Raw genomic sequence first — 27028 nt, 5'->3', positions numbered from 1 at the left:
GGGTATTTCCAGGCATAATTGCAGACTGGAACCCTAGATAAATACAAAACACAGACAGGAGTGGGATGGGAGAGTCCATCCCTGCCTGTGCTGAGCTATGAGAAGCAATTTGCTGTGCAGAGCACCAGCTCACTTGGCTCTGAAGTTGGTGCAGTGACTGAGCAAACACATTTCCACCTGTCCTAGACAGGCAACCAGCCTACACTGTTATCTGGGCTTCTTCCACAAGCACTGGAGAAAGACAGGGCCCTTCGAAGAGTGACCCACCTACCTACCTACTTGTCATATTGGATAAACGGTTTCTTGGCAGCTCCTCTCTTCTCTGATTACCAAGAAGGCTGAATGATGAGCTCAGAGTAGTTATCCACCAATTAAATGGCAAACAAGAGGTGACAGGAATTGCAACTTCATGTCTAATTTGATTGTTACAATTTCCAATTAGCATGTGAAGTGTAGGTACCACAATGTTCAGGATTAGCACGTTTAATGCTTACATTTCTACTGATATCAAGAACGATATAGATTCCAGTGAGGGATAAGAGCCCTAAATTCCTTTGAGGCCTTGGATATTGGAATTTGACAAGGAAATTACACACCAAATAATCTTCTTAAAAATTCATCCACATAACTGAGATAATGAGATTTTTCCCACAAAAAATCCACAAAGTACTAAGTTTTGTAGAGGAATTATTTACTAAGCACTATTGGTGTCATTTTGTAGCCAGATTAATTTATTGTGCCTATGCTGCCAAATTGTTTAGATTTGCCACTGATTTCATTTCCACTTGGAATATATGAACAAATGAAAAGAAATTCACATAGGTAAATAAAATTTGAGTAAACAAAAATAGTGGTTTGTTTGTTATTAAACACCTTTCATATTTTAGCTGAGGTAGGAAATTAGGTTGGTAAGCAGTTGTAACTGGAAAAGTTCTACCATTTTATCTCAGGTCAAACAGTTTATCACAGTTCATGTGCAGACAAACTTTTGTGCCTCAAAACTCAGGGAAAAATATGTAATGGGCTGTGGTAGTCCTCTCTCAGTGCCAGAAGAGTAAGCATCCCAATTAAATTTTTGCTTCAAGGAAGGAAGAAAGGAAGGAAGGATTTCTGCCACTGGAGCATAAAACAGATTTTGGCTAGAAAGAAGATGGACAAGATATTCAAAAACCCTCAAGTAATTTGCACACCAAAGTCTCATTAAAGTCAACAAGACTTTGATTTCCAAGTTACTTGTGAAAATTTTCTCTGATGATGCCTACAAGTCTTTCAATATTTATCTTAAACAAGTGCTGACACATCATTCAAAAGCAGATCCAGGATAGCAAAAAGTTTTGGTAACCCCTCAAGACATTTCTAAAGCCTCACCCACAAGAGACACAAAACTTCTGGCATGTCCATATGTCTGGAATTTTCAGTCTGCATCATGCATTTGTCTGTTTAGGGTAATTAAGGGCATGCCTCTGTGAACACAGGACTGCGAGGGAACGGGCGTCTGGATGTGCAGCAGAACAGATGCTCTGCTGTGCCTGCCCGCGTGCCCTCGCCCCGTGGCAAACACAGGGCAGCGCCGTGCACTGCCAGTAGAGAGGAGCAAGCAACACGTGCTCAGCATTCATGAGACAATGGCCATCCTCCAGTGGCCTCACTGTCACCTGGCTCAGGTAGGCACACTGTCAGATTTGTTTCACAAGCCCAGCCACCACCGCACACTGCCCAAGAATAAACACAACCAGAACGTCTTTTGTTAAGCCATTTTTAAACTTGTTCTCCATCACCTCTAACACACCCTTCAAGGATTTTTTATTTGCTGCTCATCCCCACTAAGGCTGGACAAGGCTAGGTGAATCACGAAGAAATAGATGCTGGGACTGGTTGGCTAAGAGGTAAGCTAGGAGGATCTATGCCCTAAGTTCCTGAAGAGTCACTATTTAAACACTGTTCTCATAAAATGCCTAAATGGACATAAAAAGGAAGCTGTGACACTGCAGAGACTGCAAAACTGAACAGCAGCCTTATCTGAAAAACAGTGTGAGATGTTCAGGAATAGCCAGTTTGCCTTGCTAATAAAAGGTTTTTTTCTGGAAAATCCTCAGATTTGAGGATTCTGAAGTTTGGCCCTGAGGGGTATGGGAACTGGGAGAGCTGTAAATGTGTTAAATATCAACTTCTTAATGACACTATCATTCAGCTTCTGCTTTCCATTCTGAGATTACAAAGAGAAATGATCTCACCTCACTAGGGTGTAACTACAACATGCTGCTGCAGCTCAGGGCTCTCTGTTTTTTCCAGTTTTCTCTGGTTAGAGAATCCCATGAGATTACTGTATCTGTGGCCTTCATGCAGAATCCAGGAGATGTCTCTGTGATCATTGGGCACTACCTGCCAACAAGAACTTTTGTCTAACCTCCGGGCCCAGATTCCAAATGAGAAAGTCATTCTAATGTCTCAGGAAATTACATCTTCTGACATAGATGAAAGGTATTTATTTCTTCATTGCATATGACTATTGTTCATTGCTATTACACAGACCAGGCCACTCCAGTAAGCACTTCTAAATCCACTGCTACAAATCCACCCCAGATTTTCCTCTTGCAGATACTAATGGCTTTATGTAGAAAGAAAAAAAGCTTTTAAAAAAGCCTTTCTGCTTCTGATTCAGTCTCAAGAATATCATCAGGAAATAACCTGTGAAATCGCTGGTAAAGAGGTAAGACTTCTGTATCTGGTATTTAAAAAAGGTGATCCAATGCTACCCTTCTCTCCTAGAAAACAAGTTTTTATGTGTCTTCTAGCTTTTTATGCTAAAGAACGTGGTTTATGCAATGCTGAGACTGGGAATATCCCTACCTATGCAAACTCCTCATGGCGTTTTGGTGTCTCTGCTGTTAAGAGTGTGCACATTCAGTGTTCCTTAGGGGTGCCTGATGGGAGTCATTCTGTTCACTTCTAAACCAGCTTTCTTTTTGTACCTTAAAGCAATGGAAAGAGATTTGCCTTCTGCCTGCGGGCTCAAGACCATGGCTGTGCTTTCAGCATGCACACAATACAGGGAGCACAGTTCCATGTGATGAATCACTCAGTGGCGGAGACAGTTCTCCAGTCTTTCCTTCCCTTCCCTTCCTCCACTGCCCTCCTGCTGGCCCAAAACACTGCTGCACAATACAATGGACCTGTGAAATAAGCCCATCAGAAAAGCTAGACCAAGGCTTTAAACGAATTTACTTCCCAGATCTGCCTCAGAGCTCCACCATGGCTACAGGGTCCTGGCAGGGAGCGGGAGGAATGGCCACAGGCAGCAGCAGGAGCCTCTTAGCCAGCTCTGCAATCTGAGTCTTCATAAGGTGGAGTCCTGGCTTGTGTCTCCCCAAATGCTGACTATGGTCTCTTAAAGAACATAGATGTTTAACTAGATTTAGAAAGGTAATAAAAAATGAAGCCAGCAGGCTGCAAATGGATAGACTGTGCTGTAGATAACAGGCACAGCTAATTCTGGTTTTAAATAACAATAGGGACAGCAGACCCACTGGCAACAGCCAGAGCATTTCTTCAAATTATGCATTCTCTGACTTTTCTTTTGCTACTGGAGGGCCCAACTCTGCAAAGTATTTTTAGTAGTGTTACTTTGTCAGTGCACAGCCATGAATTGGGGTCCCACTGTGCTATTCAAACACTTAAATAAAGGCTGGTTTCTGCCCAAAGATTCTGAAATCCAACTTTAAAAAATCCCATAGGTTTAAATGGCAGAAAGAAAACTACATCAGCAGTACTTTGGTTTATTGTATTTTATTAATTATTTTACTAAATATTATTTACTTCATATGCAGCAGTTGGAGTAGAATGATGAAAAAAATGTTTCCAAGCAAAGACTGGAACAACTCTGCAGTGCTGCTGGTGAAATAACAAGCCCTTTCAATGAAAGAAACTGTAAGCATTGAACAGCCCAAAATGGCTTCTGCAGAGCCACAGCAGTATTGTATGCAAATATGTAATTTAGTTGTTTTTATGTAACCTAGCTATTTTGTAACCACAGAAGTAGAGATTAGACAAATGGGGCATATGCCATTTCTAAAGAAATTACGTGGGGAAAATATGCACTGCAGTTACAGTCCTGATATTTAAAATTAGCTACTCAGAAAACACATTGCCAGCTAACAGCAAATTATTCAGTTTCATTAATGATACTGATTTGGAGTAGAATACACAGAAATGAAAGTCTGTATATGTACATGCCCTTAAAACAAATTTTAGTGAACAGTGATTATCTTGCTTCTATCAAGTGCTGTTCATCCAGGTGTGCTTTACAAACCAACTGCACAATCACATACTCATTTGCCCATGAACAAAGGAGTTCACTGTGTCTATCACTAGACAGCCATCATCTCTGCTGTGACAGCATGAGGTGCTCAGAAGCATGCACAGCACTTTAAAAACACTTTCACACAATAAATGCAAAATATAGACAGGTTCTGTGTCTAGAATCTAGACAAGCTACATGTCTACAATATCTCTAGCTAAAATTTCACAAGAAACATATATATATATTTATATATAGATGTATATATTTGTATATATATATATATATACATATGTATCACATAAAATCGATTAATCATGACTACATATATATAAAATAACCACACGTGATTAGGACTAAATACCTACATTCTACAAATCCAGCAGCTCATGAATACTATCATGCCAAGATATCACTTGCAATGACCTTTAAAGAAGACGACCCCTATTCCCAGAGCAGACTGCCCGCAGGACAAGCAACTAGGATATTAGCTCAGGACTGAGTGGCTAATATCTTTACACAACTCCAGTTCACCTGATCCAACATGAAAAACTGTATTGAGACCATGTTTTTGCCCCCTTTTCTGACACTTGGCTTCCAAAACATTTGCAGCAGCCTCTAAGAGGTTTTTTGAAAGCTTGATAACCTTTTCCTCTAAAACTAAGGCGTTCTGACAGCCAAGGTTCAATTGGATCTCTCCAAATGGTCTTTAAAATCTGTGGTAGGGATCTGGATCAATTCTGAAACCAAAGCCCAGGACAGAAGCACCACTACAGTTCACAGCAGCTGATTTTTTAAAATATCTGTTCCCCATTACACAACATTAGTTACTTATATTATGTAAGACATGCAACTCAAAGTCTACCTACCACACTTGGTATTTTTGGGCTGCTGTACCAGCAAAGGTCTTGCAAATGAAAGTGTGGCCCAGATTCATTCAACTATTTTTAGACACCTACTGCTGTTAACTATTTATGTCTGCAGACTGTCTACACAGTGCAGAGCCAGGTCCTGCCTCTCGTCCCCAGCACTAAACCTGAATGTTCTCAGGAGATCCTTATTGCTGGATACAGTGGGAACACCAAGAAATCTGGGACATACCTGCAGATAGATGGAACCTCAAAATTTGATTTAGTGATGAAGAAGAGCAAGGTTTTCACTAAAAGCATAGTTCAGCTGGAGGGGACCTAAAGTGATCATCTAATCCAATGGACTGACCTCTCCAACCATAATCTCAGTTAACACTTGAGAAAATGAACTGTGATCTGTGCTGCACCTACAGAGCTGAGGGTGAAAAAAGTAACAAAACTATTCTAGTTAACCAAGGCTCAATACATTGATCTGAAGACACACAGATTTTTTTGAGTAACACAGTGCAATTCTTACATACTGATGTGTAACAGCACACTCTAAAAATGTTTTATAGGAGTTATTGTGAGAGACAGAATTCATTTGGGAAGTTTGCCTTTTGAAGACCATGACAACCACTACAAAGGTGAAAAACAGTCTCCCTGAAATGGAGGCTTCTGATAGTAGCTTGCCTGGTGCTTGCATCTCTGCATGGCAGCAGAATTACTGACTTTGCTGGGAATGACCAAGACTCCCTGCTTAAATACCAAGTTATGATAAATCACTGTTAACTCTAGTGCTGGCTATAAATTGTGGTAACATTTTATTTGAGATTTTAAGGACCAGATAAAGGTTTTAGAAGACTGGAATAGAAGTTGTGCCCTGTTGACCAGTTTCCCCATTAATACCATACAGGTTCCTTGATTATTGGACCTCTCTTTTCTCTACATAAAAATCTGTGAAGGTCTGACACCAGCTATCTGCCAGCAGTTAAATGTCCTGCTATGACTGCACAGCAAATTACCTCATTCTAATCTGACTGGTACTGATGGAGCTTTCTTCACTCAGAAGCACATCCATCCTAAACAGAGAGTAGCTCTCAATCCTCTTAGTTTTTTGGACTTTATAATCTCGGACTTAAAATCTCCCCATGCCATAGTACTTGCTTAATGTCAGAGACAAAACAAACATACAGAACTGTGTTTGTACTGATGCCTCAGGCTTTAGCGTTTATATTTTTCAGATTCTGTACTGCTTTAGTGTGTGGCTCTGGGCTTCATATTAGGGGATGGTGAGCTCTTTTCACAGAATAAGTAGATAAAACAATTCCTTCTCTAGCTGGGGACCAAGGACAACTGATCCAAAGCTCAGACCAAGAGCATAAACAAAGTGGACTGAAGAGAGAAAAACAAGGATGGGACTTCATAAAGCTGTAATTGGACAATTAACTCCAATATGCAAATAGACCAGAACTTACAAAAGTGTGAAACCTTGTGACTGGTCATCCATTTTGTGACCATTTTGGGTTCATCTTGGGTGTAGCCCTGGCTGGGCTCTTGTACTGCCCCAGGTGTATCCATTGAGGCCTTTTAATGAATACCCACTTTATTCTTAAGCTCTGTCTAGTCTCTCTCTGTCCTAGGTCAGCTTTCACAAGGCATCAGTAAATATGCAGACACTATGAATGAGGATATAGCAAATTCTCCAGCAACTCTGGGGGATCTAAAAGCATCCCCTGTAACTATGCTGCATCAGAGAACAGCCAGAAACTGGTTTCTAATGTCATCCAACACCCTTTCCCCACGTTACACATTTGGAACTCTCTGCAAACTTAATATTGAATGTGAAATCAAATTATGTAAACAGACAGTCTCATTCCAGTAGAAACATTAAATTCAGTTTCAAGGTAGGATATCTAGATTGGGGAATATTCCTTTTGTACTTCTAGAGATTTATTCCCTCAAACAAAGGTATTTTTAATGCTGATGATTTGCCCCAATTTGAGTCAGTGATGGCCAAGATGGAAAGACCAGAAGAAGGACAAAAATACCTCTGAACATGACATCTGGGCCTATGGCATGAAGACTGCACTTTGTATAGACAATCAAATCTGCCTCTTATTGACACCTGTCTATCTGTCTTGATATCAGATTTTTATCTTGTCTCTCTGTGTTGGCACTGATTACTGTGTACACCCACCTTGTCAGTAGATCCAAACAAAAATATTTTTCACTCTTCCAGCTTATCCTTGGTGTGTCACGATGCATGCCAGACTTACCTCTGAAAGTCTGTACTTAAGTCCTTCTGTTTTGTCTGAGTAACACATATGAAATTTGCTCTTTGATTTCAAGGTAAGACTAAAATGGACTCACAGAAATACTTAACCAGGAATGATTTATTTAAAAACATACTCTCATCTCCATAACTAGCCCATGCAAGCTAAATGCTTTAAAAAAGTACTTTGTTTGTTACTAGTGCACCTGAAACCTACTGCCATTTTTTTCAGGTTGTCTGCCATTTTTTCTCTTTAAAGCCAGTTGCAAAACAAAATCTATCATAGGCACCCACAGAACGGTATTGAAATAGGATTTCATTTCTGATTTGCAGAGATGCTCAACTGTGTCAGCCTCCTTTAGTTTCAGGAGAGAGGAAGTGAAAAAAACAACCCCAAATATAAAGGAGATCAAGTATAGCTGCATATAAATGTTAAAAAATAGACTGGTGACAACAGAGTTCCATTATTTATGTTTACCTAAAACCACACAAGTAGACAAATTGAGTAGATGTATGCTCTGTGTATACATTAACGTTGGTATTGCACATCTACAAAGTAACTTCCCATTACACACTCCTTAAGTCACTATGAATTTGGTTGGCATCTGCATGCCAATGGAAGGAATGAAGCAGTCAGTGATATGAATTGTTGTTAAAATTGTATTTAGAACAATTATATATTTATGCTAGCTGAAATTCTTTACTGTCCATAGTCAGCTTTCAGCTATAAAATCCAAGTCCCTGGGATACATACATAACTTACATTACACTGCAAGGCTATGGCTGTAAAAGAATATTAAGGAGGAACCCTTGCCAAAGTAACACTAAATAACTCCTTTCTAGTTAAGGTTAAAATTATGGCTAAGAGAGAAGAGGCTTGCTAATTCACTTTAAAGATTGGGAGATCCACTGCAAATTACTGAATTTCCAACTAAGTGAGAAACACATTAAAAAATCAAGTGTAATTTATCACAAAATGCACTTTGCTCATTTATTTTGACAACTGTTATTTAAATTATTTATTCCCTTCCATCATGTACTAGTAAATGTACTGTAGCCTGTTTTGTAAAAATAGTCATCAGTGAGATTAGAGCAACACAACATCCGCTATTACCCTTTGCTTGGGGGTGAACAGAAACCAGCATTTTGTGCCTTGCAGGCACAAACAGGGTTTCAGAAAAGGGCAGTTGTGGTGGTTCTTGGGTTTTGGGGTTTTTTTTTTGTTTAACACAATGCTAAACCTACAGCAGCTACCACCGTTTCAAACATTTATACTGAAGCTTGAGTGTTCAGAGAAGTGGGGTCACTCATTTAAGCACCTTATTTAAGGGCTTAATAATGTGGTACTAGGTTTCCCTCACTGGAAATTTTCATTGGTGCCCAGGAACAAGGTTCTAAACCTGAAAGCAGTCATAGGAGCTTTGTTTGAACAGGCTGATAAACATTAGCAAGTACCTAACTTTGAATTAGTGCATTTCTTTAAAGGAAGAGAAATTTTGCCTTCTCCCTATTCCTGTTTCAAAGCTATCAGGAGGAACAAAGCAGAAAGCCACACCTTCCTCTCCTCAGTAGTGGTTTGAATTTACAAACTTGGATCACAGGCACAAAATTGAAGTGCACATGAGGAAGGAGAAAAGTTAAAGCAGATTTGGCTCTAGTCATTCCTGGAATCAAGTTATGTCAAGACTGTGAAACACTGAGGGTGTTGGCTGGAGTTGCATCACAGTCAACCTACGCTTATGAACAGCATGTACTCAGGAAATGAGGGAGTTGGGCATCCCATGAGGATTAGCGCACCAGGCCTGCCAGTGCATGTGCTTCCAGCCATTCTAGCAAGTATTGCTATTCTGAAGAAGCAAGGGAAAAAAAAACCAAAATCCCAGCTCTCCACCTCCCTAGTAAAAGATTAACAATTGTGAAAGATGCTGGACTGTCAGCCTGCATTAGGGATGTGTGGGGTTTGTGAGGGGTTTAGGCATTGGTAACTGTGCAAGGTACATTACAGGAGATCTCTGGATGGGAGCCGGAGAACTTCTTGAGACTCCTTTCCTCCATCACACAGAGAAATCAGATCTACCAGAGCCTAACCTTAGCATTTCATTCACACCAACTAATTTATACCTTAACTAATGATGATTATTAATTACCCTTAATTACATGAGATACCTGGATTAATGATGGCACTTCTCAATTAGAAGTGTGGTTATCCTTGGCATTTGGTGCCTCAGCAGATGCTACAAATCCAGGCCCTGCAGTATTATCTTCTCACTTACACACACTCATGATTGAAGGTACTGAATATCCTTTCTGTGCAAGGTTAAAAAAATGGCCTTGAAAATACTTACTGTGAAATCAAAGTTATTCTCTCCTGAAGCTAATAATTAGCAGATGAGCTTTAACGTGTCTGGGGCTTTAAAATGTGCCCCCAGCCTATGGGCATGTAGCTCTGTGCCTTGCAGGAGAAGGAAGCTGAACTCTCTGCAGGACAGAGGGAGATTTTGGGCTTCAGGAAAGCAACAAGCTTTAAAAAGCAGAGTCATTAAACTGTAATTTAGGGAAAGAGGGGGAAAGTGGAAAAAGAGATTTACAGATAATCTCATCAGTCATGTGCATTAGCTTCCAGTATGCTGACTCACCCTTAGCTGTTCAAACATGTTTCCTTCTAATTTCCTTTGGGTTTTTTGGTTTTGGTTTTGTTTGTTTGCTTTTGGGATTTTTTAAAAGTTTTGGGTTTGGGTTTTTTTTTTTTTTTTTTTAGTGGTATAAACTCTTCTCTACTTAATATGGTAAGATGCAATCAAAGACATTCAGGCCTTCATCCTGAGTTAATTTATTCTTTCCATTTTTTTCTGCCTCCCTGGATCTGTGGAAACCAGTTTCCTCTTCAATGTCAGCTGTCTGAAGGGCACCCACAGGCAGATGAAACAAGTTTATGCCATACACTCCGCCCAGCCTGATCCTCTTATGTAGAAAGACTCTTTCAGATATGGAGGTTTCCAAGCAGCAGAGTTAAATTTAACAGCTGGAGGATGACTGTGGGATAGCCCTCGGTTCAAACCAGTCAGATGTCCACATCAAACTGAGAGCAGCCTCATGAATGAGCTGCTCAGGCGTGACTCACACTTCTGTGCCATCTACAACAAAAAACATAACACTTAATGTTCCCCTGTCTCTGCTCTCTTCCCACGTGCAAATAAATGCAATTCAGTGATTATTTATTAGATAACTTACACTTCTGTTGTATAAGCTGAGACAGCTGTGGATGTATCAGGGCTGTTCGTTTCCACAGGTGGGATCTTTCCTCTTGGAGCAGGACTGAGTCCTCGTAAGCCAGGGCTGAAGGCAGGGTTGTTACTAGTGGGGACTATCAGATTAGTCTTGCACTATGGACAGATGTTTTACGCTAGATTTAGCTGAAAGTGCAGTTTTTTAGCCCATTTTGGTTTGTAGCCTGAAGCCTGGTGGCCACAGTCAGTCTTGTCTTGGTTACCTCACACCAGCCCCACACAACAAACCCCAGCTCCCAGAGGCTGCAGCAGCTTCCCAAGTCCCTGCTTTGAGCAATAAAACAACCACGTGAGTTCTGGAGAACGTGTGTGTGTGTGTGTGTGTGTGTGTGTGTGCATGCAGGGGACAGTGCTCTACTAACTCTGGCTGGATCTCATTAAGATCAGGCTAAGATTGTAGTACAGAAGCTCTAAAACCCAGAGAAAAAGGTTTCTCTCTAAAGCCCAGAGAAAAAACAAAGACACTGTCAACTACTATTAGCTAACCTGGGATTGTAGCTGTAGTTTTGTGCACGTAACAGCAAATTATTAAACACACTTTAATATAAATACAAATAGAGAAGTAAATCTTCTTAAGGTCTGCAAAATACAATCTAAAAATTTTAGGTGCACTTCTACAGTTAAATTACAAAGCACTAAACCTAACATTAACTTGTTCCGGGCAATCTTAAAATAGTAGATTGCTGGATCTAAGCTTTTGGGTGTTCTCAGTTAACTGTTCCTGAAGAAATATAAAAATGTTTTATTACATCTATAATTATAGTAAAACTTTGCCCTGTACTTTTCTCTCCTGGCTGGAGGAGACAAGTTTGGATGTATTATGTGAAACCAAGCTAAAGTACAGGAATCCCAAAGTGTCTGAGCAATCAAAGGTCTTGAGTTCATCTCCATACAGCCTTATCCAGGACTGTGCAGATTTGTCTCTTGCAAGACCAGGTGTGTGTACAACCACAGACATACATATATATGTATGTATGTATATGTATTATATGTATTATTATTTTTATATATATATAATGCATGCTTATATGTACACCCACAATTAAATATGCAGAGATAAATAACGCAGAAGAAGAGGGACTTTCAGGGCACATTTAAAAACAAAGGCTCTTGCACACATAAAAAAATACTTTTCAAAGTATTCACTTTTTTCCATATTTCTACCATCACTTTGTCTATCAACAGTTTTATCTTTGTATAAAATTTGAAACTCTGATCTTGATGATACACATGATAAAATACACTGCCAGAGATCACAGAATATTGACAATATTGTCAGTCTTGGCAGATGATGAGAGTCAGATTCCACTCCACAAAAACATAAGGCTGGGTGAAAAATCAATCTGAGAGATTGACCCGCTTTCTGATTTTTCACTTGTTACCAGTCACATTTCCAAGCTGCTCTCTCCAGACCATGAAGGGCCAGAAACTTCTTTTTTATTGCTTAATGAAAGCTGAAAACTCGTAATTTCATGACTTCAGAGGCAGTGGCTCAAAGAGAAATAACAAATATTGTCACAGTCACAATAAACCATACAATTGGTAACAGTTTTAAGATTTTGAGGGTTGAAGTGCTACCTTCAGAAGCAAGTCATGCAGACAGACTTTTAAGCAAGTCAAGAGATGTAAAAAAAAAATCTGGAAAATAATTTTTTCATAGGAGAAAAGAGAGAATATTGTGATTCTATAAAGAACTTCAATACTGCATGGATATTTTATAAACTTTTCTGCAGGGAATGCAGTAAGCACAATTTATTTTTAATTTCACCTGCTTTTACCCAGTACAAGTAGAAATATTTTCAGGTAGGAGATTTCTCTTGGAGGAAGTAATGCATCTGATATCCCATGCTCTCCCACGGAATCAGATGTAGTTCCTGGTTCTTGATTGCATTTGCTACTGTATTGCAACATTTTATGATTAAATCAGTAAACTTTACAATATTTAAACTGCTGTTCTGATTAGAGAGTTTAAATTTTGTGGAGAGTAGGGGGGTTACTTTCAAAAGCACTTGGCTTAATTTTTCTTCCACTGTCATATATGACATTCAGAAAAGTAACACAGCAATACCAGGTATTTAGAACTAAAAAAAAAAAAAAAAAAAAAAAAAAAAAAAAAAAAAAAAAAAAAAATTAAACCCCTTCTATTTGCCCTCTAGTGCTTTTTCCACTGTTTTCCAGCCTACTGATTTTCTTGAACTTTTAAAAATTTCCTCTCATAAAGGGATAATTTGGGCTAAAGATTTGCAATATGAAAACAGAAAGAGCCATTCCCATGATTATGCAATGCAGAATTTACAAAATTTGTCAATACTTCTAAAAGATCAGCAGACACTTCTGTTTACAAAAATGACTTTTAGGATAAAGACTGGTTCTGGAAAAGTACCATGTTTCCCTTGCAGTCTATTTTAATGCTGAAGGCAGAATTTACAATATTAAAAGGAACTGAAACAATAAACAAGCTAGGCATGTAAAGACTCCCCTTCCAAATGGCTGTCCAGAGAATGGGTCTTATGTTCATTTACAGCTAAGCTTGGATTAATCAGTGGATCTGAAAGCAGAAAAATAAAACCACAACTAATGGCCAATGATTAACTTCTCATCTCAGAGAAAAAGTAAAAGAATTTCGCTATATATCTCCCACTGTTTGCTCTGTTAAGCAAAATGAACTATGATGATGAAATTTTAGAAAACATGAAATATCTAATTATTAAAAAGTTTTTGCTAAAACCTATTTTATGACGATATAAAGGCCCTGTTTCCTGAAATGCACCAATGGCTTTATATTCTTTTACCTAGGAAACAATGAATTCAAACACCTGTTCTGCAGACTGCAATTTCAGGGACAACAAAAGACTAAAAAACATTCAACAAGGAATTTCAGACCCATTCAATTCTCCACAGCCTGTGCTGGGTCTGGCCAAAAAGGGCAAGAGATGTCTGAAACATACTGATCTCAACCCTATGAGAATCATTGAAAGGTTTGGGTTGGAAAGGACTTCATAAGATCATCTTGTTTCAACTTCCTGCCATGGGCAGGGCATCTTCCACTGGACCACGTTGCTCATGGCTGCATCCAGCCTGGCCTTGGACACTTTAAGGGTTGGAACATCCACAACTTCTCTGGACAATGTGTTGCAGTGTCTCACCACCCTCACAGTCAAGAATTTCTTCCTAATAGAATCTAAATTATTTCCTGAATTTCAGTGAACAGAAATGAAGTTAAACAAAATAAATGCTAAACCACATAAAATTTCAAAACTTAAAAGAAAATACTCAGTTGCTTTAGCCTAGAGATTGTGTAACTCATTTAATTAAAAACTTATAGCATAAGAAGAGTTCAATCTAAATATGAGGTTGCACATTTGCCTAAGAATTTACTTTTTGTAGTAGCAAGATATTTTCCCTTTCTTCATTACCCTTTGACAAAATGACACCAGGCAGCATTTCACAGGCAGTGCAGGTGAGGTTATCTGCCATTTGCCAAACTCACTTGCACAAACTGCCCCCAGGGTTTCTTGTTTTCACCAGATGGTGTTAGGGTGGGATTGGTGGTGGGCACCAAACCTGCCTATTTCTGTACTGATCCTTTCTGAAAGACTTGCTGACAGCAACATGTGAAAAGCAGAGCTGTGAAGTCGTGCCTCCTGTGCGTGAACTGGGTTTTTCACAGCATCAGTCAACTGTCTGGAAAAGATAGCCATCCCCCGTATGCTCCCCGTCTCCTTCCCCGAGCCCCTTCCAAACAGTTAAAAACAAGTCCTGACACCGGCCAACATTTTTTTGGAATATATATTATCATGCCAAGAAATCTTGATTATTTGTGCTTTGTGTTACATTTCAAAACAATATACAGCAACACTGGTCCTGGGACAGTGAGCACTGAATGCATTCTTTAATTTACAACAGACTTGATACATAAAGATTTATCATAGATTTTGTTTCAAGGAGCCCCAACAGAAAACACAACTGGCTTGTCAACACAGCAATGGACTTGCTGTGCAATTTTTGGGAGGATTGTAAACAGAAGGTGACATAAGATAGAAACCTGATTTTAACTGAAATTATTCAGGACAGGTAGAAATAAGCTCTTCATGATGCATCATGCCATCGTCCTAGATTAACTTTTAGCTAAAATGAAGGCTTACTGGTAGTTTGAGTGATTTTGAGCCATTTCATCATGAGAGCTTCCTTAAGTAGAAGGCATTCCTTCATCACAGTTTCAGAAGGCAAACTACTGAGTGCCTTTGGGCAAGTCTGAAGAAGGGACACCTTTCAGTCTTGCCAAATAGTTTTCTTGGAGAGCAGATATTCTCAGAAAAATATTTGGTCCAACAATGATCTAGCATATCTAAATCTTTAATAGCATACGATGCCTATGTATCTTAATATTTTTCATAATAATTATCTCAAATATTGCACGGATGCTTATTCATAACCCTTCTGACTGCTCTTCTCTTTTCTTTTTTTTTTTTTGTCTTCTCCTCTACATTGCAATTCAGTTAATCTGTTTTCAAACTACAGTTAAGCTGAAAACACACAAAGAAAAACCTGCCTGCACTTGCTCGATGCTATTTTGCAGTTAAGGTTAAAAACAATGAGAGGTCTTTCATTGTATGCACAACACCTTCACTTGGACTGAACATGTCAGACTGCCTTCAAGCACTGGCTGTGAATGCCAGGAAAGCTGTAATGTCGAGATTGCAGTTTTTGGGAAAGCTGCAGTACATTTGGCTTATCTGGATATGAACATGCATCAGTCAAAAAGTGTTCTTTAAGCTTTTTGAAAGAAAATGCTTGCAGAAAGAGGAGGGGAAAGTTAGGTACCCAACCACACTATTTTTGCATCTAAAAATGACCCAGCATTAACAAAGATGGATCACTCCCACATTCCACCTCATGGAATGGCACCCACAGACTTCCAGCATTTGCAGGCTTAGGCTTCTTAATCAGGAACTTCCATCTGACTGTGAGAGCCAAATGCTGGCGGTTCAGCAAACAAGTTCCTGGTCTGCCAGTCTAAGGAATGACAAAGTTTAATCATATAATTGTATCTTACATTCAATGTATTCTGTCCACCTCTCCTTAGGAAACAAACTAGTTCCAGTGAGGCTCACAATCTGTTGTTTTAATGTCAGTCCCATGAACTTCAGCAAAGGAAAGCAAGAATTCCTGCCTCCAGGGAGGAATAACCCCAGGCACCATGACACAACTCAGGCAAATGTCAGCAAAGCAGCTTTGTAAAAATGGCCCTGGGAGTCCTGGTGGACACCAAGCTGACCATGAGCCAGCATCAGGCCCTTGCAGTGAAGGCAGCCAGCAGCCTCCCAGGCTGCACAGGGCAGCACTGCCAGCAGGGCAAGGGAGGTCAACCTTCCCTGTGCTCAGCACCAGTGACACACCGAGGCTGGGAATGCTGTGTCCAGTGCTGGGCTCCCCTGTACAAGAGAGACAGGGACTTTGTGGAGCAAGTCCAGCAAAAGGCTACAAAGATAATGAAGGGACTGGAGCTTCTGTCATACAAGGAGAGACTGAGAGCTCTGCCTGTTCAGCTCTGGTGAAGAGAAGGCCTGGGGGAACACATGCCTGTGTGTAAACATCTGATGGAAGAAGGAAAGAAGATGGAGCCAGGCGCCTTTAGGCAGCACCCACTGACAGGTCAAAAGGCAAGGGGCTTGAATCTGACAGAGGGGAAATTCTATTTAAACATAAGAGACCTTTTCACTGTGCTGGTAATCAAACACTGGAACAGATTGTCTGAAGTGGTTATGGAGTCTGTATGCTTGGAAAGATTTAATACCTGAATGGGCATAGTCCTGAGTACTCTGCTCTAATTGACCATGATTTGTGCAGGGGGCTTGGACTAGAGAATCTCAAGAGATCCCTTCCCACCTCAGCTATTGTTCGCAATTGGTTTTTCCGACAATGCAAATTAGTTTATGTTTTGTAGCTGTACATTACTCAAAAGCCACTAATCTTCTAAGTAAAACAGTGTGATACTTTAGGACTAAAGCAGAAATGCATTTAATGCAAACTCAAAGCACAAAGGTACCTAACTGTGCCCTTACGGTTGCACAGTTTCCTCAAGTCCTTATTCTTTGCGCATCATCCTTCAACTTCATCATCTAGGGCGTGTAATCATCCAATTCAACATCTTGTCCTCAATCTACAGATCTCAAACTGCTTAGAAGTGTCTTCGGATTAAATTCAGAAAGAGAACTTATAAACCCTATGAGACCCATAGGAGGCTTAGGACGAGACCCGAGACAAAGAAGGCCAAGAGTCAGCGTGCGAATGTGGAAGACAGTGACTGGAACTACAACCCAGCCCCTGCAAAAGCTGTGCATACAAATTTGTTTTAGTCCTTATCATACAGAGATACTCACAAATGTTACAGTTATGTGCTTTTTCTTGTGCATGTTATGTAGCTCTTCACTTTTCTGCGGGACTATTTCAGTGCATTACTCCATGACCATTGAATTTTGAAACATCCTGCAACTGTGAATATCAATGAAATCCCACCTTGACCAGTGCACTGAAACATCTTCTCATCTATAGAAGAAATGTGCTTTGGCTTAAATTCTGAGTGAATGCTCAATACATTCTTTTTTTTTTTTCATCCATGCCTTATTAATGTTCAGGAAAAAGCATCTTTCATGTACAAATCCTTTTCTCTAATTCACTTTCTTTAAAAAGCAAGCAAATTATTTTGCATGTTTAATGTAAACTCTCAAAAATGCAGATCTTTACCATAGCACTAAAAGCAACTTCATAATTAAGTCTTTTCCAAACTTAACTCACATTTAGAAATTTGCCTTTATGTTAAATTAAACAGTAAATGGATTAAATTCTTACTGATTCAGTACTCAACTATCAGCTGAAAAACTAACTTAAAAAAACTAATGTTAGTCCTAGTATTTGTGGTTAAAATAAAAACTTTTATTCTATAAGTGTAATGAATGTGGCTAAACAGCTGCTACAGCCACTGCTGGAGGAAAAAAAGCAATTTAATAAGGAGTAAAATGATAATTATCCAGCATCCTGATTCATTTTAAGATATGGCATCTTCAAGCAACAGAACACCCATACTTCCTTTAATTGATAACTGAAAACATTTCCTTGGGCTAACTAAATATCTAGTTGACTGAATTTTCATTAAGAAAAAAAATTGTGATATGATCCCCTGGGGAGAATGTTCTTCAATTATAAACAGCCATGTTTCATTATACGTTCTCCTCTCATACCTTCTTGGGAAGCCCACATTAAACTCATGCCATAAATCTCTTCAGAAGCAGGCAGTATTTAGTAACATTCATACCTTTTCCAGATCAAGAATAAATAAGAAGCCCTTCTCCACATCTGGACAGCATCACATGCTATGTATTACTAGCACTACTAAAGCTCAAATCTCCCCTTAACAATTTTCCTTTATAAAGGGTATCAGCCACATTTCATACTTCACAGTGAACATATTTGTTCTGCATCTTCTAAAAACATGGTAGAACAAATGCTCTCAGGAGATGACCTCCCATTATGCCATTGGCATAGGAAAGAGAAAGTAGGGCCAAAAGGAGATTTATGGCAAATTATGGTAACTGTTTTTGTTCCTGTCTCATTCCTCAAGGATTTTTCCTAGGTGTAGAAGGAAGGTAGCAAAGTCAGAGGAATTAAGCTGAATAATCTCTCTCTGCCTCATTTTACCTGTGTGCTGCTCTGTCAGTTCTTCCTACTGCTGTCTCCCTTCTTAAATTCTGGTTTAGTTGTGCAGCTCTCTTAGTGACAGCATTTGGTGTCAGCTTTATCAGTGCAGATCCTGCTGATATATTTATCTATATGCTGTCAACACTGAAATTTATGCTTCACTATCTGACCACATCATGCATTTTCTGCCTGCCACCTGCTTCTCTTCCACTCCTACTGCCCAGTGATTTCCTTCTGCACTCCAAATGTTGCTGTTGGGGCCATCATCTTTATATACCTCTGACAGCCCTGCCCCTGTACGCTCAGCACCTCAGCCTATCTCTGACTTTCCCACATGGAGATGCCCTTCTGACCTAGGCAAAATGTGCCTAGAAGAGATCTTTCAACTTAAACACATTCCTTTTGTCCTGGCTTGCTGGTCGCCCAGTTAGAAACTCATGGCCTGAATGGAGAGAGCACCTACAACTGCCAAAAGCCAGGGCTTTTCTTATCATTAGCCATCACTCCCGTTGATCAATACCATTTAATAACAGCCAGGAGATGGTAACTGCCATTTCTCTGGCTGCTGCTTCTGAGTAGGTCCCTCAGTGGAGGAACTCCATGTCTAGGGTACAACTCTTCTTTCCCCAGTTCTCATTCACCTCATTCCCTTCAAGCTGCAGACTCACTTCAGCTGCCATCTACTGATTTGTCAGTCACTGAAGCTGAGAGCCCCTGGACTGAGGTGCCGCAAACACCTGTGCAGCAGCTAACCCTACTATAGAAGGAAAGGACAGCTGACACCTATGCGGCATTTGTGCACTGTGGGGAGAACTGGAAGCAGAGCAGAAAGAGGCAATATGGACCAGTTCAGAAGAGGGACAAGAAATGGAAAGGTGAAGAAAGCAAAGCAGGAAGAAAATTTATCATGTTATCTATCATAACAAAACTTTTGCTGAATTGTTCTAGAAACCTTTGAACAATGGACTTTGGGAGCAAAGCCAAGCATTAAATTATTGCTATCCTTTGTGTTAATCTAGGCCTCAGATGAACTGTATCACCATGGCTCAGTTTATAATATAGGGCACAATCATGTTATAAAATGCACCTGGGCCACAATTATCCTGTGCTCAGTTTTGGGCTCCTTACTACAAGAAAGACATTGATGGGTCGGGCTTTTCCAGAGGAGAACGAAGCTGGTGAGGGGGCTGGAGTGCAAGTTTTGTGCAGAGCAGCTGCGTGAGCTGGGGGGGTTTAGCCTGGAGGAAGAAGGCTCAGGGGTGACCTTATCTCTCTCTAAAACCACCTGAATGGAGGCTGTGGCCAGGTGAAGGTGAGTCCCTTCTTCCAAGCAACAAGCAATGGGGCAAGAGGAAACAGTCTCAAGTTGCAAGGGGAGGTTTAGACTGGATATTTCGAAAAGTTTCTTCACAGAAAGGGCTCTCAAGCACTGGAACAGGCTTTACAGGGCAGTGGTGGAGTGACCATACCTAGAGGTGTTTAAAGATATGTGGATGTGGTATTTAGAGACATGTTTTTGTGGTGGACGGGGCAGTGATGGGTTAAGGGCAGAACTTGATAACAAATTTTTTTTCCAACCTAAACAATCTTATGATTCTATAATTATTCCCCTCTAATGGCCAACCTGAGGAGTCCACTGGAGTGCCCTGTGATGCTCCACTACTTGGGCTTTCTCTATATGTAAACTGAAGTTTTTGGGTCTACTGAAAGAAGGAAATGAGAGCCTTCCACCACTGTGGAGCTGAGAAGTACCTAGACACAAGTGCTGAAAAGCAGCACCAGATCCTACAGTGCAGATGCAGTATGGATACCACCAATGTTATTAGTGAGCAGAGAGGTTCATATCAATGGATGACACAGCAGTAAAATAAGCAAAACAGTCATTAACAGACAACCCCTGTTTATTTCAAGGTGTTTGCAAAGTTTTCAAACACACTTTTTGGCATGGGCTTGATTTTAAAAACTCAGCTGAAATAAACCCAGTAATATTTGCAAATCATATATTCAAACCCTAAACTCATTTAAAATCTAACAGTAGTCTTTGTTCTTCCCATACACTTTGATATTCAGATGCTTTTATCTCTGCTATGAAGCCTCCTAGGACATGCCCTTACAGATTATTTCCAATACCATGAACAGTTATTTACTGACCATTTCCAGGCCACCATTCAATCCCCTTAGGAAAGGTTTCATTTAGCCAACAGCAGCATTCCACAGAGCAGAACAGCCAAGAGGTCAGTGGCTACCTTCCTTTCTTCCACAACAGACAGCAACCAACATTTCTGTTGTGTAGCTCATCTCATTCCATCTGGAGGTAGACATTTAAACCAGGCAAGATGTAGGTCACATCATTAGCTCTACACTTAGGAGCAAAGAGCTCAAACTTATTCTTTATCAAATCCAAGCTCAAACATCCTTCCCTGTGCCTTGGCCAAGTAGTCCCCAGGGGTAAGAGCTTCAGAAAATGTTTACTAGAAAATACAGGGCATGCAGGAAGAATTTAGGCTGTCTCTGTCTGGGCTTTTCAAGTGTAACGCATCACTAACCACGTAACACAAAACTGTAATAAAACCCAATCTCTTCATCAAGTTTTTGTCAGAAATGTAGTATCATTGTTGAAACCATTACTGTCACCTTTGCTTGTAAAAGAAAAAAGAAGTTATTTTTAAAGGTCCTGGAATTACCAAATACCCTCCAGTCATCCATTTTGCGTCAACCAACTGCACAGACATTGATTAAGGGAAAAAAAGTGACAAACTTATGTCTCTGGAACACAATAGCAGATCCTTTAAAAAACTTATAATGTGCTTCATTTGACAGAGGCACTGCTGCCACTCAGACCTGCTTGTTCGGCCACCCTGGCCCATGGCAGCTCATATCCAGAACCCCACGGAGCATTCAGGAAATCTGCTGCTGGCACAGGGGAGCATGGGAATGCCTACCCTCACCCTCCCTGCTCTAACAGGATCTATCACAGTCAGATCGTGCTGAATACCCCTTCTCCAAAGGTTTTTCTGAGTGTGGGAAAGGAAGCTCTTAGTTCTGGACATTGCCATTAATTTATATGCAGAAGGTAACTATTTTTGTTATTAATCTTCTGCACCTGTGCCCAGCATGTTGGATGGGTGAATTTTAAATAAATTACATTTTGCATACTCACTCCTTTTGTGATTTTATTATGCAAATGATGCTCATCTTTTCACCTCTGAAACCATTCACACGCCATGATTTCAAAGTCAGACTAATTTATAAATGCGCTGAGAAAGGCAGATCTTTTTTAAGGACTCAATACAATAAGAACTGATTTCTGTTACCTTGTAATCTGGAGGGTAAAAGGGAGAGCCCATTGTTTTCGTGTGGTTTTTCTCTTTCAGAAAATAGAAGTTTAATTGTAATTTTTATCTGTGGTTATATTCTATTCTCCCCAGATTTTTGCAGGTCATCTTAAATCCTGCCTTTTCAACTGGCTGTGGGTATTTTATGATTTTCTGAGACACACACTGCAATTCTGAAAGCAAAAAGCACAATCATTTCTTGAGATGGTTGGGGATGGATGAATTCCCAAGGTAAGGGGGGCCAGGCGGGGGAGCAGGAGAGGAGGACAATGCAGAGGACAGCAAGAGGGAGAGCTGGCAGCTTTCTGAACATTTGGATTGCTCTCCTGAGGTTGCCCTGGAAATCAGCGGAGTTTGCAGCAGGATGTATTGAAAAGACATTGAGCGCATAATCCTCAGCTCCTTCATAAATGCTGATCCACAGCTGGGTCACATCAGCTGCTGCAGAGCAGGAGCAGTAGTAACAGATGTCACCAGTACAGAAATATGTCGGCTTAGTTAAGCCTCGGCTTTTACAGAGGCAGACACAGACTGGTCCCACACGTCACGCTCATTCTTGACTCCCTGTGAGGTTCGAGTGGAGAGGGACTCCCTTCACCATTCATTTTATCTATGGGTTCAAACAGCAGAACCATGTTTCTCAACATCTGGGGCCATATTGCCTAACTGCAGACATTTATTAAAGGCTTTTGATGTATGCATACTGCTTATTTATCACTCAAAGCAAGGGTCGGTTATTCTCGGCTAGAAAATTATTAATATTGCTCAATGCTTTCTTGACCTTAGTCTCAAGAATTATGTTAGTCAGCTGTCTTGGTCGACTGAACACAGTCCTGCTCTAGTGGAGTTGGTCCAGTTCCAATTCTAGAAACTCTTGGAAGATGTTTTTCTATTTTATTGGTTTCATGTACTTTTTACATTTGAGCCTCTCTTTTCAGTCTAACTCGGAGAGTCAGTAGTCAAAATTTCTGGTTAGAAATACTTTCTTCATTATTGTCTTCAGTTAATACTTTAGCTTATTTTCTCTAATGAATGCCCTGTCACCTCTGTATTAGGCAAGACTTCTTTGGTGCATCCAAACCAAGCAGTAACTACCAACCCCAAAGAAACCCACTCTAATGATGAATCCAAAATATCAGATATATACAGAAATAATACAAAGGAATCATTAGCAATCTTAGCTTGCACAAAAAAAATTTAAAAAGAAACAATAATAAAAAAGTGTATTTGATCTGTTCACATTTAGCATCAATTATAGAGATAACGTAAAGTCGACAGATTTCAAATTTTAATTACCTTTAAATTTGCATAGTGGTTTACTAAATGCCTCTTTGTTTAAGTCTGTTTAATATAGTATTTAATTAAATCTCATTCTAGGTCAAAGTAATTTAATTTAAAAAAACTTATTGCCTGTAGGTCCTTCATAAACAGCACTGAGCACACCTTGTGCTTAGAAGCTCATATGATCACAAAGTTGCTTCTTTGCTCAGGAACAATTTGATTATAAACCTCAATTACTGGAAATGGGGAAACAGGGAAATGCTTTGCCATTGGTAAATCTCAATGCAAAATACAGTTGTCCCACAGGATAGCTCTTCTCTACAGAGTGGCTGTTGTGGTGTAAGTGGGATACCACATGAAAGCCCAGCACACATATCCTTCTATGAGAAGGAGTGAAGGAATAGAGTATTTTAAATTATATTCCAAAGGATTTTACTACAAAACACTGAAAAAATCGCAAACTCATACATTCCTCTTCTCCAGGGTGCATCTAACATGAAGCTTGTAGCATTAGGATGTCTTTACATACCGATACCTGGCTCAAAGGATGTAAAATCTGATGAACAACAATCCAGTCATCAGTTTAACAGTTCAAACAGTACTCTGCCAAGGACCTGGGCAATCTTGTACAGATTAAAAACATATTTAAGTCTTGGCAGTATTTCCCTCTTAGCCTTACAATATTTTTCATTTCCAAATGGAGATTTGTCCAAGCTTATGACCGTTTTGAGAAACAGGGTCCATGAAGTGTGTTGTAGCACTTCACATATTCTCCTGGTCCTCCTTTCCCTCCATTCTAAATGCTGCCATGAAGACTATTTTCTGTTTCCTTGCTTTGATAATAATGGATTCATATTTGCAACAGCAGACACAGAAATGTCTGCAGACTCTCATGGTCCCTCTGAGTGGAACCTATTTTTACCCATAATTTCTTATTTGTTACCAAGCTATTGATCCTAACTCTGATAGAGATACCTGCCTCTGCTACCCAGTCAAAGAAATCTCAATCAGACAATCAGATTTTCTCCTGAGAGGCTGCCACTTCTGGGCAAAGTTTGTTCATAACACTTGTGAGGCCACAACTTACTGTCTTCTTGAAAAATCTTGGAAGAAATCTAGAAAGATTTCCCTTTGGCATGAAGTCTACAAAAAACCTGACAGATTTGTTGGGATCATGACTTACTTTAAGAGAGAGCTATTGTCTTATTTTTCTCCCATATCTATTTGTTGCATTTATCTGCTGATTTTTGACATAGTTAGCATGCAGTCTTTTGCAGTCTTTGCAGTCCATACCCATAAAGCACCGAGCATGGCAGGGAGGGCCCACAAGGAGGGCTTCTAAAATGCTGTCATAATGTAACTAAGCACAAAGACATAACAACAGCATGTGAAAAGGATTCATTTTACCCTCTGATTTCATCAGTGAGAAAAAGAGGACTCTAATATCCAAACAAAATAACCACTGCATATTGCACATGTACCAGTTAATGTGCAAAGGATTTCACAGGATGCCTGATTACCTTCACAGGGAATCAGCTGCATATCTGCAGAGGAGTTTCACACCTCATGATGACACCATCAAAGAGAGTCCAAGTTGAAATACAGTTTAGGTACCTTCACATCTGATTTGCTGCATTCTCAGCTCCTACACTTCAGCTCTCTCCACTGGGAGTGGGGACACAGGCATCCCAAAAGGTCACTCAGCTCCACATCTGGATTCATGCTATTCAGTTCAAGATTGTTTAGACACATAGGTCAAGGATATTTTCATGAGTGGCATGCACTGTCACACAAACCATCTCTCTTCTCTATTTACCCTATTCTAAAACTACCTAAAATATACTAAAGAAGGGAAAATAAGCAGTGCAGGAAGTTTTGAAGAAGCATGGTTGCTGCTTGATATTCAGGGGTATGAAGCTTCCAGAAGCTCTTTGCAGGCCTTGACTCTCTCAAAATAAACCTTTAAGTATTTAACACTGATCTTCTGACACCCGTGGGTACCTTGAGGAAACCAGGCTACCCCAGGGAACACGTGTACAAAAGCAGTCACTATTTTTTGTAGGCTATGTGGCCATGTGCAGCTGCTTATTTAAGGCAAGCTTTGAACTGTGAATGAGATGGAGAGATAGAAAACCTTGCAATACTGTGGCAACTTATGCAAATAAAACACACAAGGAAGCACCCTCAAAGAGTGATCTTGTGTTCTCTCTAACTTTCCATGGATGTGGATTCTAACTAAACCAACACCATTCATCTTGTGCTGTTATTTGGAGACAGAACCCAGTGGGAACTCTGCTTCTCTGAACCATGTCCTAGATCTTTTTAGCTTAAAACTTCCACCACCCACATCCCTGGACATTCCTACTTTCACCTGCAAAAATTAACCCTTATTTCAGCTGTATCTTTCCAGATCCTAAGGCAATTGGTTACTAGGCAACTACCCCTTATTTTCCCTGGGCTTGCTTTTAATTGAAGTCTGTGCTAAATAACATCACAAAAGAAGAAAGGCACTTTTAAACAGTGAATAGTCATTACTAAAGGCATGGGGCAGAGCTTTGGTATGAGGGGGATGGGTACAGGAAAGCAGCCCCCTTCCTAAACTGTCCTCTTACCACCACCAAACAACTGCTAAATATACAAAGAATGAACTTTTGCCTATTTGTCTTCTGAGTGCAAAAAGAGGCCCACATGAAGGTGAGGTCTGTGATGTCTGGTGACCTACCCCAGGGTTATCCCATCACTACTTCTTCCCAACTCCCCATTTCTCATCCACACCACCTGACAGAGCCGGCTGTGGATGGAGGGAACCACTGAACTGCCCACTGAACTTCCCTTCTTCTGGGAAGAGACCAACACCTGTTTCACCACAGACAGAACCTGCAGCTGATCTACCCTACCTGCCTCTGGAACAACACGATACCGTGGTCACTCGGGAAGCAAACTAAAATGACAGTGCTGCTGGTGCTACAGGGGTAAGCACCTCTACCACTGGAGTCTGGATCAGTTTGACAGCAAGTATTTTGGCACAGATTTTCAAAGAAGGCCAATTCCAGCATGCACCATTCCCCCACAAATACATGGCGCATGCAGCAGGGTGGTCTGGAAAGGGAGCTGGAATGTTTGCAGCTATTCCTGCAAGCTCAAATACAAAAGGTGCCACCTTTCAAAAAGTACAGGTCCTTCAGCTTTTGGCAGCTCTGTCTCTCAGAGGAAAGTGGGAACATGGACGAGAAACCCTACAGTCCCACACTCCAAATGGAACATGAACAAGCCCGTGTGCATGCAGGAGGTGAGAACACACTTGCATGATGCAAAGCCTGCTAAAGATGAATGTTTCAGTACACAAACCCCCTAATGCTTTAGTAGCCATTAGTCTTTACAGTGGCTATTTTCTGCCTAGATCAACTCACTAAATTAGTTCTCCACACTGCTGTATGAGTTGCAAAAGAGGAGTTAGAAACCTGCCAGAAGCTGGGATGGACAAGCTGCAACAGTGTCCACCAGATGACATTAAACTGCTACAGGAACACCTCAAAAATGGAACCAATCTACTAAATATTCCCATTGTTGTGTTAGATGGAAAGTTGTGATGGGGATCTTGCTGCCACCCCAGACATGTCTACGGCAGAAGGGGCACAGCACTTGAAAGCAGATGCTGACTAGACCTGCTCCAAGCCTGGCTTCACAGATGAATTTATGTAACATTCACAGCAACAGAAACAAAAAATAAATCTATTACCTTCCTATTTAATGCATGGAGAATTAATGATGCAATTGACTTTTAGGAAGAGTGTTTAACCAGAGAAACTACTGACCTAAGTATAGGGCAAAGGACTAGTGGTACCAAACACTTTCATAAACTGACAGCTGTGGAGCAAGCTCTCCTCTTCTAAAGAGGGCTCTGTCTGTCTTCTCCATAAACTCTTCACTCCCTGGAAACCAAATTCTTGTCCAAGCAAATTCAGCCAGGCTGCAGAGATAGATCTCACAGGCTGGCTTCATCCCAC

At 40.3% G+C, this 27028-nt stretch overlaps 1 protein-coding gene across 6 annotated transcripts in view; it reads right to left on the bottom strand.

Moving 5' to 3' along the window:
- Positions 1-27028, bottom strand: part of SAMD12 (sterile alpha motif domain containing 12) — a 174696-nt gene that overhangs the window by 12657 nt on the left and 135011 nt on the right. For 2 of the 6 annotated variants that reach the window (XM_068182414.1, XM_068182421.1), the window contains exon 5: positions 10617-10774. The exons of the other annotated variants lie outside the window; for them this stretch is intronic. In XM_068182414.1, the coding sequence (XP_068038515.1) occupies positions 10632-10774 (143 nt within the window). In that variant the 3' untranslated portion in view covers positions 10617-10631. Of the gene's footprint in view, positions 1-10616; positions 10775-27028 lie in introns of those variants that run through there. 6 annotated transcript variants of the gene reach the window in all.

The sequence above is a fragment of the Anomalospiza imberbis genome, chromosome 1, assembly GCF_031753505.1.
Source record: "Anomalospiza imberbis isolate Cuckoo-Finch-1a 21T00152 chromosome 1, ASM3175350v1, whole genome shotgun sequence".
Lineage (NCBI taxonomy): Eukaryota > Metazoa > Chordata > Aves > Passeriformes > Viduidae > Anomalospiza > Anomalospiza imberbis.
This window is presented reverse-complemented; position numbering and strand designations above follow the sequence as displayed.